At 38.0% G+C, this 16,428-nt stretch overlaps 1 protein-coding gene and 1 non-coding gene across 19 annotated transcripts in view; both read left to right on the forward strand.

Annotated features, from left to right (window-relative positions):
- LOC142344696 (cell adhesion molecule DSCAM-like) overlaps positions 1–16,428 on the forward strand; it is a 117,733-nt gene that overhangs the window by 62,291 nt on the left and 39,014 nt on the right. For 16 of the 18 annotated variants that reach the window (XM_075396542.1, XM_075396541.1, XM_075396546.1 and 13 more), the window contains 5 exons: positions 5,810–5,989; positions 7,881–8,168; positions 8,549–8,794; positions 9,254–9,672; positions 12,955–12,975. In XM_075396542.1, the coding sequence (XP_075252657.1) occupies positions 5,810–5,989; positions 7,881–8,168; positions 8,549–8,794; positions 9,254–9,672; positions 12,955–12,975 (1,154 nt within the window). The remainder of the gene's footprint in view (positions 1–5,809; positions 5,990–7,880; positions 8,169–8,548; positions 8,795–9,253; positions 9,673–12,954; positions 12,976–16,428) is intronic. The other 2 variants (XM_075396555.1, XM_075396549.1) reach the window with 2 other exon arrangements.
- Positions 6,466–6,537, forward strand: Trnah-gug (transfer RNA histidin (anticodon GUG)). Its single transcript has one exon. It is a non-coding gene; the product is annotated as a tRNA-His (tRNA).

The raw sequence follows: 16,428 nt of genomic DNA on the forward strand, positions 1-16,428 counted from the left end.
GTCAACATTGATCGCTCGTGTCCCGATGTCAGCTGGATTGTTAATACCACTCACATGATTCCACTGTGAAACATTAGTTGTGTCCAAAATCTCAGCCACTCTGTTTGCAACAAACACCTGTTGCTTACGGTGGCAGCTATGAATCCATTGCAGAACAGTAGTGGAGTCTGACCAAAAGTTGCAACTCTGAATCTTCGATTCGTGTTCCTTCACTATCTGTTCTTTAAGTCTCACCGCCATCACTGCTGCTTGTAGTTCCAAGCGTGGTATGGAAAGGTGTCGCATTGGTGCAACTCTGCACTTTCCGATTACAAATGCTAAGTCTGCTGAGTATTCTTTGGGCTTTGAACGCAGGTATGCCACTGCGCACATTGTATCTTCAGATGCGTCGGCAAACACATGAAGTTCCCATTTGTCCTTGGCTGTGCTGAAGTATCTTCTATCAATGCTGGTTTCTGCTACTTCTGGAAGCTGCGCCTTCCACTTCAGAAACTCTTCTTCTTCGTTAGGTTCTACTGAGTTGTCCCAATGTTGTCCATTTTTGGTCCAGATGCTCTTCAGGAATCGTCTCATATGGACACTGAATGGTGCAAACAGTCCAAGAGGATCAAACACTGAAGAAACTAGAGATAAGATCTTCCTTTGGGTGATTGGGGTCTCAACTTCTTTGCTTGTACCTCTACAAACCTGTAGACTATCATCGGTAATCGTCCACTGAAGCCAAGCACGGATGAACCTTCCTTGCCGGGTTCTACTTCAACCTGCTTTGTGTTGCTGATTGATCTTAAGTCCTCTGGGATTGCATTGGTTACCACTTCGCTGTTGGTGATCCACTTCTTCAGTTCAAGTCCATGTTTTGAGAGAAGAGGTTGTAGTTGTTTGAAAACCTTGATTGCTTCTTCAGGTGTTTCGACTGACTTGATGAAATCGTCCATGTAGAAGTTGTTTTGGATTGTTTTTGCTGCAATTGGGAACTCGTCTTCGTTATCGATCGCTACTCGCTTCAGAGCGTAGTTGGCACATGTTGGTGAACTCTTTGCTCCGAAAACATGACGCTGATACTCGTAAATTTGCACAGGTTCGTTCATTGTTGGTCGCCACAAGAATCTGAAGCAGCTTTTATCCCGTTCAGGAACTTGCACTTGCAGAAACATTGATTCAATATCTGCGGTAAGGGCTATTGGTCCTTCTCGAAATCTGAATATCGTTCCGATCAAGCCGTGTAGTAGATCGGGTCCGGCTAACAACTTGTCATTTAGCCATACGTCCTTGTGTTTTGCTGCAGCGTTGCAAACACGGCGAACTTTACCCGGTTTGTTGGGATTTAGTACTGGATGATGTGGCAAATACCATTCCCTTCCGAAAGTGCCTTTGACTTCCGATTTACCAAGGATCTTCACAAATCCCTTTTCAACATCTGTATCAATTGACTGTTGATACAATTCTTTTAACTTTGGGTCTCGTTGGAATCTTCGTTCCAGTGAGTAGAGCTGACCAAGGGCTGAGCCGTAGTTGTTTGGAAGACTGGGTTCTGGTTCATTCCAGAGCATGCCCACTTCGTACCGCTCGCCTGTAAACTTTGTAGTGCTCTCTAGAAACTTCTGAGCTTGTTGCTCTTTCTTTGATTGACTTACAACATTTATTTTGGCAGCATAAGTTTCTATGTCCCACCATGATTGGATATTTTCTGCCACTTTCAGATCTTCTGTGAAGGCAAAATGACAAACATTTTGACTTTTCTTGCCTGTCATGGGACCACTGACTACCCATCCTAATTCTGTTAAGACGGCAAAAGGCTCACTTCGTGTTCCAATCTTATAGTCCAATGGACGTTGAATTTCGTAGGCATCTTGTCCAAGTATGATGCCTACTTCCATCAGGTTGAATGTTCTGTTAGTGAGAACATTCAGGTGTCTGAATTTGTTCTTCAGTTCCTTGTAATCATATGTTGTGTTTCCCAACGAGATTGATGGGTGTGCAAACGCTTCAATTGAATGCACCTTTGAATGTAGTCCCTTTATTGTGATAGGAACCTTCTCTGTCCTCAAATCTTGCGTCCCATGTATGCCAGCTATGTTCAAAGTAACGTCCGTGCCTTTGGCTTGTAGTTGATTCTTGACACTTTGGTCGATGAATGAAACTGTTGGCCCACTATCGAGGAAAGCATAGGTAGTCAGCCTGTTACCACCACTCTGAACCGATACCGGAACTATTTGAAGAAAACTAGTAACTTGGTTACTCTGGTTGATTGTTGCTGCGCTTACGTTAACTGCGTGACTACCCTCGTCCATTCGGTTTTCTGAGTGTAGCAGTCTGTTGTGCTTTTTGGTACATCCGTTTATACCGCACAATTTGACTTTGCAATCTTTGATTGCATGTCTTTTTCCCAGACATCCATAACATAAGAGTTCTCTCCTCACTGCCACGTATCGATCATTCACACTCATGTTTTTGAATGATGGACAGTTCCAAACTTTATGAGTGCCATCGGCTAATGGACAGTGATCGCTTTGCGTCTGCTTGGTTTCTTGCAGGTTTGAACTTGCACTGAAGTTCGATGTCTTCGAGAATTGTTTTTCTCTATTTGCGTTGCGTCGGTCTTCGTCTTTGCGTTCCCCTTTAAACGCTGAAAACCCTTCATGCACGAATGCTATTCGTGATAGCCATTTTTCAAACATGATAAGGTCAGGCCAGTCCTCGTCTTTGTCATCGACGTAGAACCACCATTTTTCTTCAAGAACTTGAGGTAGCTTATCAACTGCCATGTACAATGTCGAACTTGATTGCAAATCACCAATGTGTTTGTACTCTTTGAGCACGTTCACGAAGTTAGATACAATAACAGAAAAATTAATCAGGCTGGTTGAATCATGAGGTTTCACTTGATTAGCTTTTCGTAGGCTCTCGAGCTGCGCATCTATAATTACATGCGGTCTTCCAAATTTTCTTTCTAAAATGTTCCAGGCAGCACTATAAAACTGTCCAGAATAGTCCATTCCCGAGATTGCAGATTTTGCTTCTTTGCCTGTTAGCAGTGTCTTCAAATGGCTCATTTTCTCTGAGTCGGGAATCATGCGTTTATCTACTGTTGCTATGAACATGCTAGACCACTCAGGCCACTCCAGCGGGTTTCCGTCAAAATTGTTCAACCTCAATTTTGGTAAACTACTGCTTGAATGTCCAGTGTTGTAGTGCCTTCCAGCTATCGGCGATATATCCCGCTCTTCAGCACTTGCTGAGCGTTCGCGAGAGTTTGGGTACCATGGGTAATGCCTCTGCTTATTCCGTTCAGGGCTGACGTCAAAGCGAGCTCTTGGTCGAATTGGCGTTCGCGTGTCGTTCATCGATTTCGCCCACTCCGAGACATCTCTCCCTTTTGGGGTCCAATTGAAAGGTGACTTGTCACGCGCCTTAGTCGATTGAGAACGTAAGTCATCTTTCTCCAATGCTGTTCTTTGCAATTGGCGCTCTAAGTCTCGCTCTTTTTCCCGAAGCTGATGTTGCATCTCTAGTTCTTTCATTTGCATTTCTAGATCCAACCTCTTTCGATCAAATTGTGCTCGTTCGATTTGCAACTTTGCTTCAAATTCAATTTCAAATTCCTTCATTCGTTCTTCAACCCGACGTTTCACTGAAGATGCTTCCAAAGCGTTTTCTGTATCCTGGTTGATTGTCCGTGTAACCGTATTCGTCGTTGCATTGCTTGTGTTACCATGGTTTTGGTTAAACTCTGGAATTCCAACGTTTTGTTCTAACTGATGCACATTATTCGCAGGCGGTTGCTCTTCATTGGCATGAAGAGTTGACTGGCTTTGCTGGCTTGACATGTTTGTCTCTCCGTGGATATACGGTAACCACTCTGCGTTCAAATATTGAAAGTATTTTTCTCTCTCAAGTTTGCGTTTTAAAGAAATATCTGGGTCTCGGAGAGTCTCAGCTTTCTTATTCACGAGTTTTTGAATGCTGTCGTCCAATTGCAGTATCTGCTGATAAAGAGTCTTGAGCTTGCTTGGTTGATCTCGATTATCAATGAGCTCAAAACCTTCTTCCTGTTTCTCAATCCACTTGTTTCGCAAGTTGTTGATCTGGCGATCCAAAACGCTTTGACTCTGTGACGGTGTCACTTCTCGTGTACTTCGGGACTGCAGCTTGAACCTCAACAGCTCCTTTATTTGTTTGCTTTAATTGAGTTTTGCTTTTCAACGTTCCTATTTGCTTTGCCTAATTGGCTCTGCGTTGTTGAAATGCTAGTTGGGTTTTGTTCTCGTTCGTCGATGACTTCGTCACTTCGACTGTGGGGTTGGACAGCAGTTTATTCCACTGTCCGGGTCGGCGGACCAAATGTAACGACTGCTCTCCTTGTGTTTCACAAAGAAAGTTTTACACCCAGTTCGTTCTGAGTGGTTACAAAATCTGTTCGGATACTTCGTTTATGCAGTTCGCTTTTGTAACTGTATATCCGCTCTGCTGTACTTACCGTTGCATTAACTATTTTAGTTCGTAACTGTTCGCTGATCTTAGTTTTTCCAACTATCAATTTGAACTGGATTGCTACAGATCACACAATACGGGATCTCTTTATGTATACCAGTTCAATCCGATAGAAAAAACAAATCGAAGACAAAGATATATGTCTAAGACCTGTTTGTGCAAAAATATTTAAATTTAAACTTAAGTTGGCTTTTGCTGTTTGTACTCACAAGTTGAGAATACCAGAAGTTGGGGTTGTAACAGTTGAATTTCAGCTCCAATAATTCGTTGATGCAAGACACAGTAACAGAATTTACTGCTCAAGAATAATATTTTGAATACAAGACACAGTAACAATTTACTGCTCAGGAATATTTCTAGTTCAAGACACAGTAACACGTTATTTACTGCTCAAGACAATTTGTTTTGCAATATTTTGCTGAGTTATACTTTCAGCCGTTTTCTGCGGCTACTACGTTGAGTTCTGTGTGTTGCTTTTTGTTATTTTCCCCTTTTCTCTTTTTTCACACGTGACAAACTGTAACTAGAACTAGAACTATAACTATAACTATTAAATGACTAAGACAACAGAAAGTGTTTTGTTTCTATTTTCCCCGCCTATGCAAGCTTGTTATTCCTTCAGCTCAGCTCCAACAGGCAACATCCGACAACTCCTTTTCTTTAAACACGAACGAGCCAAAGTCTGGATCATATCGAATTTTGGTCTGGACGGGTCTTTTCATAAGGATTTTTGAACGAGCACATGAACGCACCGAAACGCACAGAACGAGGCAAAGGGTGGATCATAGGGGTATTTACATAAGCAAAAATGGTCTGGGTGGATATTTTCCTGAGTCATTTTGAGCGGACCTCAACTTGGGTTGTCTGAAAATTGGAAGCGGAACTCTGACAAGCCCAAAAAGTGGCATGAATCAGTCTCTGAATCAGCTTATCTGCAATTGGATTTTGACTTGCCAGTACTGATTTACACTTGGCGTTCGGACGTGATCACTATGTCAGCCTTTTACTGAAATGTAAGCATCTAATGCGAAGATGGATACTTTTTCCTTTCTCGCAGAATTATATAATTCTCCTGATTATTGAGTTCCCGGGGATATCTTAATTTGGAAATTATGCGATATCATTAATTTAAGCATTAACTTTCAGTCCCACAATTATCGGCTGCATTTTTCTGTTTTAGATTCGATCGATACAGAATTATATAATTCTCCTGATTATTGAGTTCCCGGGGATATCTTAATTTGGAAATTATGCGATATCATTAATTTAAGCATTAACTTTCAGTCCCACAATTATCGGCTGCATTTTTCTGTTTTAGATTCGATCGATACAGAAGGCTCCAATGCATTTTCAGGCACAATTCTGATGGCCTCGGGGGCTTGGGAGTTTCTAAGCAAACACATTGTGTTTGTGGCTCTAATTCTCTGTTCCTTCTCTCTGTTGCTCTTGATTCTATTCTCATGTTGCTGTCTCTGCAGCAGAAAGAATAGAAGAACACGTAAGTATTCCATACACACAACATTTAGGTGGCCAAATAAGCCGAAAGGCTGCTACGTAGAAGTAATCGGGCATTTTATACGTCAGCCTCTTTTGTGCAGCCGTCATGATGAAATGTCCTGAACTTTTTCCTTTTTCTCCCGAATACAAATTTCGCTATCCGAATTTAGCAAATGAATGAACATTTTTGCAATGATCAATAGTCTAATAAGAGATGGCACTGGTCTATAGAGATTAAAAAACATCATTTATAGAGGCTTATATTTCACTTGGGATGAGTGGCTCAAAAATGTTGTACATACCTCATCTTTTACGTACTTTTCAGTGTTGATATATTTTTTCTGCTTGTACGTACGTCGACTTAATGGAACGTTATTCATAGCTAAATAAATTTATCGCGTTCAGATGTTTGCGTAGCTGTTCAATTATTCCTTTACGCGGCTGAGTATATTTATTGAGATAAACTCGCAGTAATCGGTCCAGATCGTCTAGTGGTTAGGACATTGCGTTGTGGCCGCAATAACCCAGGTTCGAATCCTGGTCTGGACAAAACTTTTCGCTTAACTTAACAGAAAAGACGAAACGACTAGACAAGTTGCTTTAGTGCCACCTGCGATTGCATTTTATCTTCTGAACTTGAGAATTTATAGCCGCATGAACATCCTCTTCGATAAAATTGATTGTACTAATAATAATAATTGAAAATTTGGATCTTTTCCATTTGTGCCCCCTCAGTACCAAATATATCCGACTAATACAATGAATGCAATACAGATTTGCTCCATTTACGCAGTTATTCCATAGCAATTAAATAACCAGCTATAAAACGTAAAATTTTGGGATCTTTTCAGTTTGTGCCGTAAATTTCTAAGATAAAAAACAAGAGATTATAGGAACTTCCAGAGCTATGGAGCAGAAGACGATACAGGTTTACTATGCTCAATGTACGTCCTGTCATTCCTCATAAAAATGGGTATTTCATGACGTTACAGAAATTTTTGAAATCCAAAAATTGTGGTAAATATCTCGGAAGTTAGGTTTGTAATTATGGGAATCAAAGTGGCAATTTTATTTGACATGTAACTTGAGAATATTGTCAGTCACCATTGCCAGTGAAAGTCGAAAACCGAAACCTTCGTTTATTGCCTAATGGTGAGACAAAATTCAGGTATAAACTTACCTTCTTTGCGTAACCCTATAGTTTAGGCAAAAAAATAGTATATTTAAATGTTACCTTAAGGAATGAAGATATTTAATGGAGCGAAGAACAGATACGGTTTCAGCATTTTTACGATCAAAATTAAGCGAAGTATTAAAAATTCTGACCCGAAATATTTTGAGTGCAATCTAGTTAAGGTACTGAAAGCACAATCATTGATAGGTTTAAGGTATCAAGGGTGAGTCTGCGCCAAATGGGCCTGATCAGATCCGATTTCGGACGGCGTGGTCTTGTACCCTTGTGCACGAACCAATTCGTCCTGTCCAAAGCTGGCCTCAGCCTGTGTTGTGGTCATAATCCAAGATTGGGTTTCGGTTGCTATGAGCAGATTGCTATTCGGACTGGTATCATTTCGTGTTGATAACCATAAAGTATCCAGATACATTTTTACGGAGAATTGCAAAAGGACAAATTTTGGATTTTGCGTGGAAACTTATTCACTGGTTTGCAGTGATTCAAAAATGGGATTTATTCGGTTTCGGCCCCAGTGTCTTTTATGACCCCCAGTTACAAATTATATGTTATATAGCACGTTACTATGCAAAAATAATGCACGGGCGCCGGGGGGTCATAAAACATACCTTCCCAATGGGGTGGGGCGAAACAGAATAGATCCCAAAAATGTTATACGTGCACTGGGAGCTATACACTAGGTAATAACGGCGTGTTTTAGTTGGCGTGACCTCTAAGTACAAAGCTGCGAATGAGTACAACAACACGATGAGTTCTGGCCCTGCTACCACCGGCACCACCACACATTATCTCACAGCAGAGAGAAAACACCAAACCAGTACCAACAAGTCCTCATACTTCGGAGGCAGCACCGCCTCACCAGATGATTTGGTGCTCTCCGACTGTGAACAGATTACGACCCCAAATGACCTCTATCTACAGAGCAAGAGTGAATCTATGTCGCAGTTGCAGCATAATTTAACGCACAATAGCAGACAATCGATAGCTGGTACAAATTTAAAATTGCTCTGTTTAATTGGCAATATTTCACTGATCAATTAAGAAATCAACGAAAAGTTATGTGGTTGACTCTTGCATCGCCAATCTCAGATTTGCCTTGATATCAAAAACGAAACTTTTTTATACCTTCTGAGCATAAATTATTGCTTCTTATTGAGATGATAATTGTGTGCATTCGTTGACATTATTTAATATTATATTATTTTAAATCATATTAATCATACGAGTGAAACAATGGTTAATCCTTTCTCAATCGAAACGGAGAGAATACTTGGTCAATCTTGTATGAGCTGGTTCAAAAAATTAGAGTGTCTTTTTTGTGAAATTGGGACTCGGTATTTTATTATTATTATTATTATCTGGCTGTAGGTGCCCTCACTGGTTCGTCATCTGGAATGGCAGGCAGTAACGTCATTCTGGGTATAACTCCTGTTCACATGACTTACGACCCTAGAGCTTCAATATACTCCACTGACTTCTCAGGCATCCACGCAGCCACTATCCTAGCCAACCCTGGATCCAATGTCAACTTGGGAACTACTCCTGCTACCCACTTGATTGATTCCTCTCAACATAAGCTGTCTTTTGGATCATATGGAAATTTACAGCCATCAGGTATGCATTTTTTACCTACACTGGGAGTTTGAGTAAATTTATTTTCCCATAAATCAAATTGACCCGAAGATGTCGTCGACTCATCAAAAGACGGTGACGTTTTGAATTTTTCTACAAATAAACTGGACCTCGATTTAATTTAATTTAGAATGCAAATCAAGTGGAAACATTTAGAGCAAGGAAATAAATTACCGAGCCCTTCAAGCGACCCTTAGTACGTCGGAAGCGGAAAATATCTGAATTTCAGCTCGACCTCGTCTTCTAGTTAAGATTAGAACAAAATTTAAAGTGAATATCAGTGAACTGAAAGAATAATTATCCAGTTTTATCAACATTTTTTGCATCGTCCAAATATGTTTGCACTCCCGTTTTCAGCGGCGGAATGAGAGTTTAATGATGAACACAGTTGCACCATATAAGCTTGGCCTTTTTACTACTGGAAATAAACTATAATTTTAGATCCCTCGGAGTTGAACCCACTTCTTATCAGAAACCCAAACGTTCTGGATCAAGTCAGCTACCCCAACGAATACTCTGCTGGACCCATCTACAACTTTGCCGATGACATGAACGGCCGTAACATTGCCTCAGTTGGGAGTGACAGGTCAAATTCCTCTGACGCGAGTGAACACAACCAATTGTCCGCACTCGGAAAACAGAGCATTAACTCGTCGACATTTTCAACCAATCAGAAAGCAGCTGACTTACTGTTACTGTCAAATGAGTTGATAGATAGTGTGAATAATGCAGCTTCGGTGCCGATGAAAGGAGTCGTTTACAAATACGAGACGCCCAATGTAAATACAATGCAGACTTTTCCTAACATGGACAGTATAGCTTCTCCGATTCCCCACAATGACGACAGCGGAATAGGCGAAGTATGTTTATTGCAAAAAAGACATTTTTTGCCGTTTTAAAAGCAAGTAAAAGGAGCGTTTCCCGAATTGTGTCATGGGGGTGGGTGAAGGGGGATTGGAGTGAAGCGCAGTGCCACCTAACCATATATAGCTCAAAAACGAGAATTATAGGACAGAAAACAGATGCGTTTCAAAGTTCCAAGCAAAATTTGACAAATTTTATTGAATGCCATATGTCACACATACAATCACAGAGCATAAATATGAAACGCCACTCTTTCTGTTCAACTCTATGGTAGGATGCAGAAAAAACAGCAAAATTTTGCAAAATCGAATCCATGTAGCCTCAATTACTTCTAGCAAAATATAATCTTCGGTCAACCGCTATTTGCTTGACTGTGGGGAAATATTTGCAACAACTTTAACAAATTTGAATACACCAATATATCAATATTCAATCTAAATATGTCTATTTAGATTTAATTTAATAACCCAGGATAGTTTTGAATTGTTGCCTCTCGCTGCTTTTCAACTGTTGATATTCTAAAACCAGCCATACCGTTAAAGTTGACAAGCTAAGATTTTAAGAATAGGCCAATATATTGAATTTTTTCACATCCGAGTGGGGCCCTCTCTCAAGCAACCCTCTCCAGAAGACGAAAAGAAGCTCTTAGAATATTCTAGCTGCACTTTTTCCCCCCTGAGTACAGTAGCAACAGCAGAAGTAAGGTTGCCCCCTTGCAACAGAAAGAAAATAGGAGCCTGAGAAATTAGTCTAGCATAAACAAAGACGCTTGACACGACATGCTTCCAAAAATGTGCTTGAGCACGACATACTCAATCTTGCAGTGAAGGGTTCTATATTGAGATCATTGTAAGTTTGCCTATGTTGTTCTCAAGCAGCTCCTTAAAAGCATGTTCTGTCAAACCTCTGTGTTTCTGCTAGACTCGGTTCTCAGGCTTCTGTTGCAAGGGGACAACCTCACTTCTGCTGTTGCTACCTTACTCAAAGGGAAAAAAGAGAAACAGCTAAAAGATTTTAATGGTTTGCTTTCTACTTCTGAAGAAGGGTTGCTGGGGAGAGCGCCAAGTCTAATTCATTGTTGATGCCCCCAAAATTCCGCGAAATCTGATTTTGAAATTTTCAGATCCTTCGTTTATCCTACTTTTAAACATGCCTCAATTCAGCCAAGCAAACGCATCCACATCACAGTTTTGCTTGCTTTCTTTTGTTGTCCTCATTCATACAAAGTAGATTTAGAACCCCACACACATCCATATTACAATTTAATTACTGTTTAATTAACTGCATATATGTATAGGTGTTTCTACTAGATGAGGTGTTAGAGTATACACTCTAGTAAGTAAGTTGTGATAATAAGATGGAGCTTGAAATGATAGCTCATTATAAAAGAGCATAGTAATACCCTCGCAATGTGGACAAGTTGGCTCAGTAGAGAGCACAGGATTGCAACCAATTAAAAGATTGTGGGGTCGCAACCCGAGAAGGTCCCAAACTTTACTCTCACTATATGGCGTTGACATAGAGTCAACATAACAAGCAAAGAGTTGCTCTAATAGGTTATGGGCCCAGCTTAACGCTCTAGCCAGAAGTTGAAAGTGAGAAGTTACGATGCACCACTTAAGGGGGTGTGTTAGAGTTTACACTCTAGTAAGTAAGTTGTGATCATAAGATGGAGCTTGAAATGATAGCTCAATATTAGAGAGAATAGTAACTCTCGCAGTGTGGACCAGTTGGCTCAGTGGAGAGCACAGGATTGCAATCAATTAAGAGATTGTGAGGTCGCAACCCGCAAAGTTCCCAAACTTTACTCTCACTATAATGGCGTTGACAAAGAATCAACATAACGAGCAAAGATTTGCTCTAATATGAGGGGTTATATTTGATTAATAGCCGCACAGCGATAGCTGAGGCTATTATTGGCCTTCTCTTGGTTTTTTACAATTCAAAGAATTTGAATTGTATTGGGGCGCTGTCTTTTTTTTTTTTTTTTAAGATCTGTTCACACATTTTCATGATTTTTGAAGTCAAATTGGAGTAGTGATTTTGGTCACGCCGAAACAGGAAATGGAGTGAAAAAGCGAGTGGTTTTGCGGCGTGAATTTTTTTCGCTCTAATTTTAAAGTAGAGTGCGAAAATGGTATTTGAACAAAAATTAGGTTTCTCGCTAGTGGTTTTTTGTTCACATGCGGCAATTTCACTCTGATTTTTACTGTTTTTTCGATTTTTTGGATCGGATTTTTTTCTAAATGGTTTTCCCAATCCATTCACAGCTCATTCTAGGCCTAGTTTTTAGTTTGAATTAAATTTTCATTTCTCGCTAGTGGTTTTTTTGTTCACATGCGGCATTTTGACATTGATTTTTTGTTTTTTTTTCTTATTTTTTGATCTAATTTTTTAAAAATTGTTTTCTCAATTAACTCATAGTCCAGTCTAGGTCTAGTTTTTCTGTTTATTCAATGAAAATTCTTTGAATTGTACGTCAGGACTTGTCCTGCTATGTTTTTTTATTTCGTCGTCATGATTTTTGTTACGACCATATGACGTCACAGCCATTTTTTGTTCATTCGTTCATGCAATTTCAATTGAATTGCATGTGTGACGTCATTTTTCGCTCTTAGTGGAGCGAGTTTTTTTTTGTTCATGCGCGTGATTAAATTTTTGGTCACACTTGACTTACCTCACTCTCAAAAATGACTTCCTCACTTTGAAATTGACTTTTATTTACTTTAATTCAAAGAGATAAGGTCAAATGGGTGTGTGGCACTCTAAATGAAGGTTATTTGAGATCAGCTAAAAGAGGCAGCAATAACTTATACAGATTTTTAATCAAAATATAACATATCAGCCTTCAATGAAAAGACGAATTTTTTTGGTCTGTCTTTTTTACTGTTTTTTTAGACTGCCGATCTACGAATCTATTGCGGCTATTTTCTGGAAATCTGCCAGCTATGTTTTTTGGCTGCGAACTGTAATGTAATTAGTTTTATGATGCCATCAAGCACCCGAGCCAATCTTGTTGCAAACTTTTCTCTTAGTCAAGCGAATTGAGCTTGACTGAAGCATATACTTTTACAAGTGATTGAGGCTTTTAATTTGCGCTGTTTTGTTGTTCTTTGTGCCCTAGATAGAATAAAGCATTTACTCTGCAAGAGCATTTAGAAGGGTGCTACCTTAGCCGTAATTTGCACAAATAAGTTATTGAAATCTCAAGAGGAGTTTCCCGTAGAATTGAAAGAAAAGAAAAATACCTGTGTGCAAGAAAATTGTTTGTCTTTTAGTACGCAATTGGTGCACGAACCGTGAGTTTGAACTTTCCCTGGCATTTTTTCAGCGTGCTTTGATCTCACTGTCGTCATCATTTCACAAAGGGTGTTGTGCCAATCATAATCACTAAAAAGTCTTTCCTTAGTTTTTATCCCTAAACAATGCTGTTGTGAAATTATAATTATGCAACTGGAGGTTTACCGTCTAGCCTAGAAACATGAACATCCATGAATATTCTTTCTGAGCATGGCTTTTCATTCTTAGCCTTTCTGCTATTGCTTCAAGCAACTGGCCTCGTTTTTAATTTGATTTCTAACATGCTTGATTTTTTAACCTCACTGGCTTAATTTATATTCATAGACTGTCCGAAGCCACCTAAAGCCATTAATGTTTTAAAGCCTCTTTTGCAATCCAATTGCTGTACAAAGACTACCAATGTTTGTCTAGCAGTCATGCAAGGATCATATATATCTTCTTAGTACTCACAGAATAATGATCTATGTTTTTCATGAACGGTGCAATTCATATATAAGCTTTAATGATTTAAAATTTCATTGGATAACGTAAGACTTTCAATAGGATATATAGCAGTAAATATTGAAATTATAAACTTTGTTGGCGACCATTTGTTTATTTGCGTAAGAAATTTTTTGTTTATACTTTTCCGAGTTGAACTTAAAATTATGAGTCAAAATTTGCTCTATTTATATATATATATATATATATATATATATATATATATATATATATATGTATATATATATATATATATATATATATATATGTGTGTGTGTGTGTGTATGCTTAAATTTGCTTAAAATTAGATATATCTGCAACTTTCTTCCACGATGAATGTTTTTGGAGCTAGCATGAAAACTAGGACTAACACATTATTTCTAATATCCACATCATAAGTCACTAGTTTCCACGCGTCACTTTTTCCACCGTTGCGGTATCTAATAACTGGGATATTGTCAATTCATCAACGAAAGAAAATTAAAAAAAAATGAAATCAAAGAAAGCCTACCTGGTGATTACTTTCAGAAACGTTCCTCCCTATTCTAATCGTGGATTGAGAAGACAATTAGCAGTTTTGTAATTACCCATGTCGTTTGCCCATTACTCGAGTCTGTGTTCCGACCCCACTTGTGGCGGGAGGAAATATATACTCAAATGGGGTTTTTTTGTTCAGACAATCTTGGCCAATCGATATATTCATCGAGAAATGTGAGTGGTATCATTAAGAAACTCGTCCAGTGTAGAGCTAGAAATTTAAAAGAATTGCCCTAATTTCGGTTTTTCGAGGAGTTATATGAGTTTAAAATTTTGTGTGAACACAGGAGATTTGGCATGATTTTGTTCACTTTTAGCTTAATTTTCGTTCAAATTAAGATTTTTTCTATAAAAATATCAATTCCAGACAACATTTCACGCTACTAAATGCAAAATATTTTACTCCTAGTAGACGAAAAGCGACAAAAATGCTAGTTTTGGTATCATGGGTAAGTGTTTACTATAAAAAATAAGAATCGAACTCTCTTTTACAGCTGTTTTTTTAGAAATCTTTTCGCATTTTTTTGTTTTTAATGGCACTTTTAGACTAGTCACTTTCCATGTCAAGATTCCGTTAATGACAAACCTCATATACAGTCAAATGAAGCGCAATGAACAAAAAGTGTTTTCGAGGTATTGCACTTGTTTTCTTTTGGCTTCTACTCTGATTTTGCGTAATTTTTACTGAAATTGTGATTTTCCTTTTGAGATTTCACTAAATTTTTGAAGTCCTGTAGCACAGACTCTTTGACCAAAAGTGCAATAGGCTCCCTAATGAGCTTTAAATGAACCTATCTAGTGCCCTGAATGGACAGCTAATTGCTGTTAAGAAATTAACAATAATGTTTCGAATTTTTTTAACAGATTTTAAACTTTTTTTTTTGAACTGTATGTCAATTCCAGTAATGACAGAACCTCTTTCCTTTCTACTGTACCGAAAATTAATCTTGATAGCGATTTGACTTCTAACCTTTAATTTTATGACTTCGATGCCCCGAGATTTTATATATTTTTTTAAATTTTCGGATATTTTTTCCTCATTAATTTGGTTTCTTTTGAAATCTTATATCATTATTATATTACTGATATTATGATAATGATATAAGATTGTCCTCATTTGCTTAGAAAAAAAGTTCAATGTATCATAGAGAAATTTGTCAGAGAAAACTTCATGGTTTAAATGGCTTAGACAAATTATTCTCGCACTTTTCTAGTGAAATTTTGGTTTTTGCCTGTATGTGTTGTTGTTTTCATAAACATAAGACTTATTGTGATGCCTTAATGATGACTTATGAATGACAGACCTCATAGTCCACCCATTGAGGCATAACTTAGTGTATTTATTGATTTCCTTTGAAAGCTACTGAATTTAATGGCATTGATTTTACATGTTTTTCGTAAAAATTTCGTGGTTTTGACATTTTTGTTCATATTTGTTGATTTTCTGCAGACATTTTTTTAAACGAGGAAACATCCCGTTGCTGTTAACAATTATTTGAAGATAGATAGTTTTTATTGAAAAAATCACTTTTTAATGTCTTCGAAACTTTTCTCTCTCTTTTTTTTTGACTTTGCTGTTTTTGACTGTTTTTACTCTTTTTTTGGGGTCGTAAAACGCTGAGAGGTCTCATAAGCTTCTAGTTGAGGATTGAAAAAAAGATTTTACTCAATGCAGCCAGTCTTTAGTGAATTTCCTTCAATTTTATGATATTATTTGGTTCCAAAATTTTTCAGTTTTTGTTCCTTTCTAGAATGATGTTTTTGTTAGCATATTCGCATAATAAAAGATCCCAATGATTTTCAAATAAGGACCAAGTGATCTGATCTAATCTTTCAGTATAATTTTAGCTGAGTTTTTATAGATAATAGTTGAAATGAAAGAAACAATATTCAGATAAAGCTAATGATTTAATGGCTTCAGTATTTTTTTTAACAAATACAGGTCTTATCGGTTTTGTATCTACTTTTCTGTAACTTTACGAGAATTATTTTGTTAATGGTTAATGGTTTTTCAGACGCATGAAGTTTTGGAACATTTTTAAAAAAGAAGTTTACTGATTTTTGAATTTTCCCTCATTAATTCTTTTTGTCGACTTGTTACCTAGTCCCATTAAGGATAAGTCTGCTGTGTAGTTAAGAAAGATAAGAAAGAGTGAATTTGTGTAGCTAGGGTTTTAATTGATTGCATTTTGACGTTGTTACAAGGTGCTTTTAAATTTAGATAATGATTTTTTGCTGTGAATTTTTTGTTTTTGCTGAATTTGTTGTTTGTTTTATTTTCTCGTAGTCTCTTTAATGGCAGATCTTGTGAGCATTTTAATGAGGAATGGCGTTATGTATTTCAATTAGTAGTTTGGGTGTGTAGAGATGTTCTTAAACTCAAGCATATTTTTCATTATCTCTGCATTTGGTAGACAATCAAGTGAAAAATGTAG

The sequence above is a fragment of the Convolutriloba macropyga genome, chromosome 8, assembly GCF_964194025.1.
Source record: "Convolutriloba macropyga chromosome 8, txConMacr16.3, whole genome shotgun sequence".
Classification (NCBI taxonomy): domain Eukaryota; kingdom Metazoa; phylum Xenacoelomorpha; order Acoela; family Convolutidae; genus Convolutriloba; species Convolutriloba macropyga.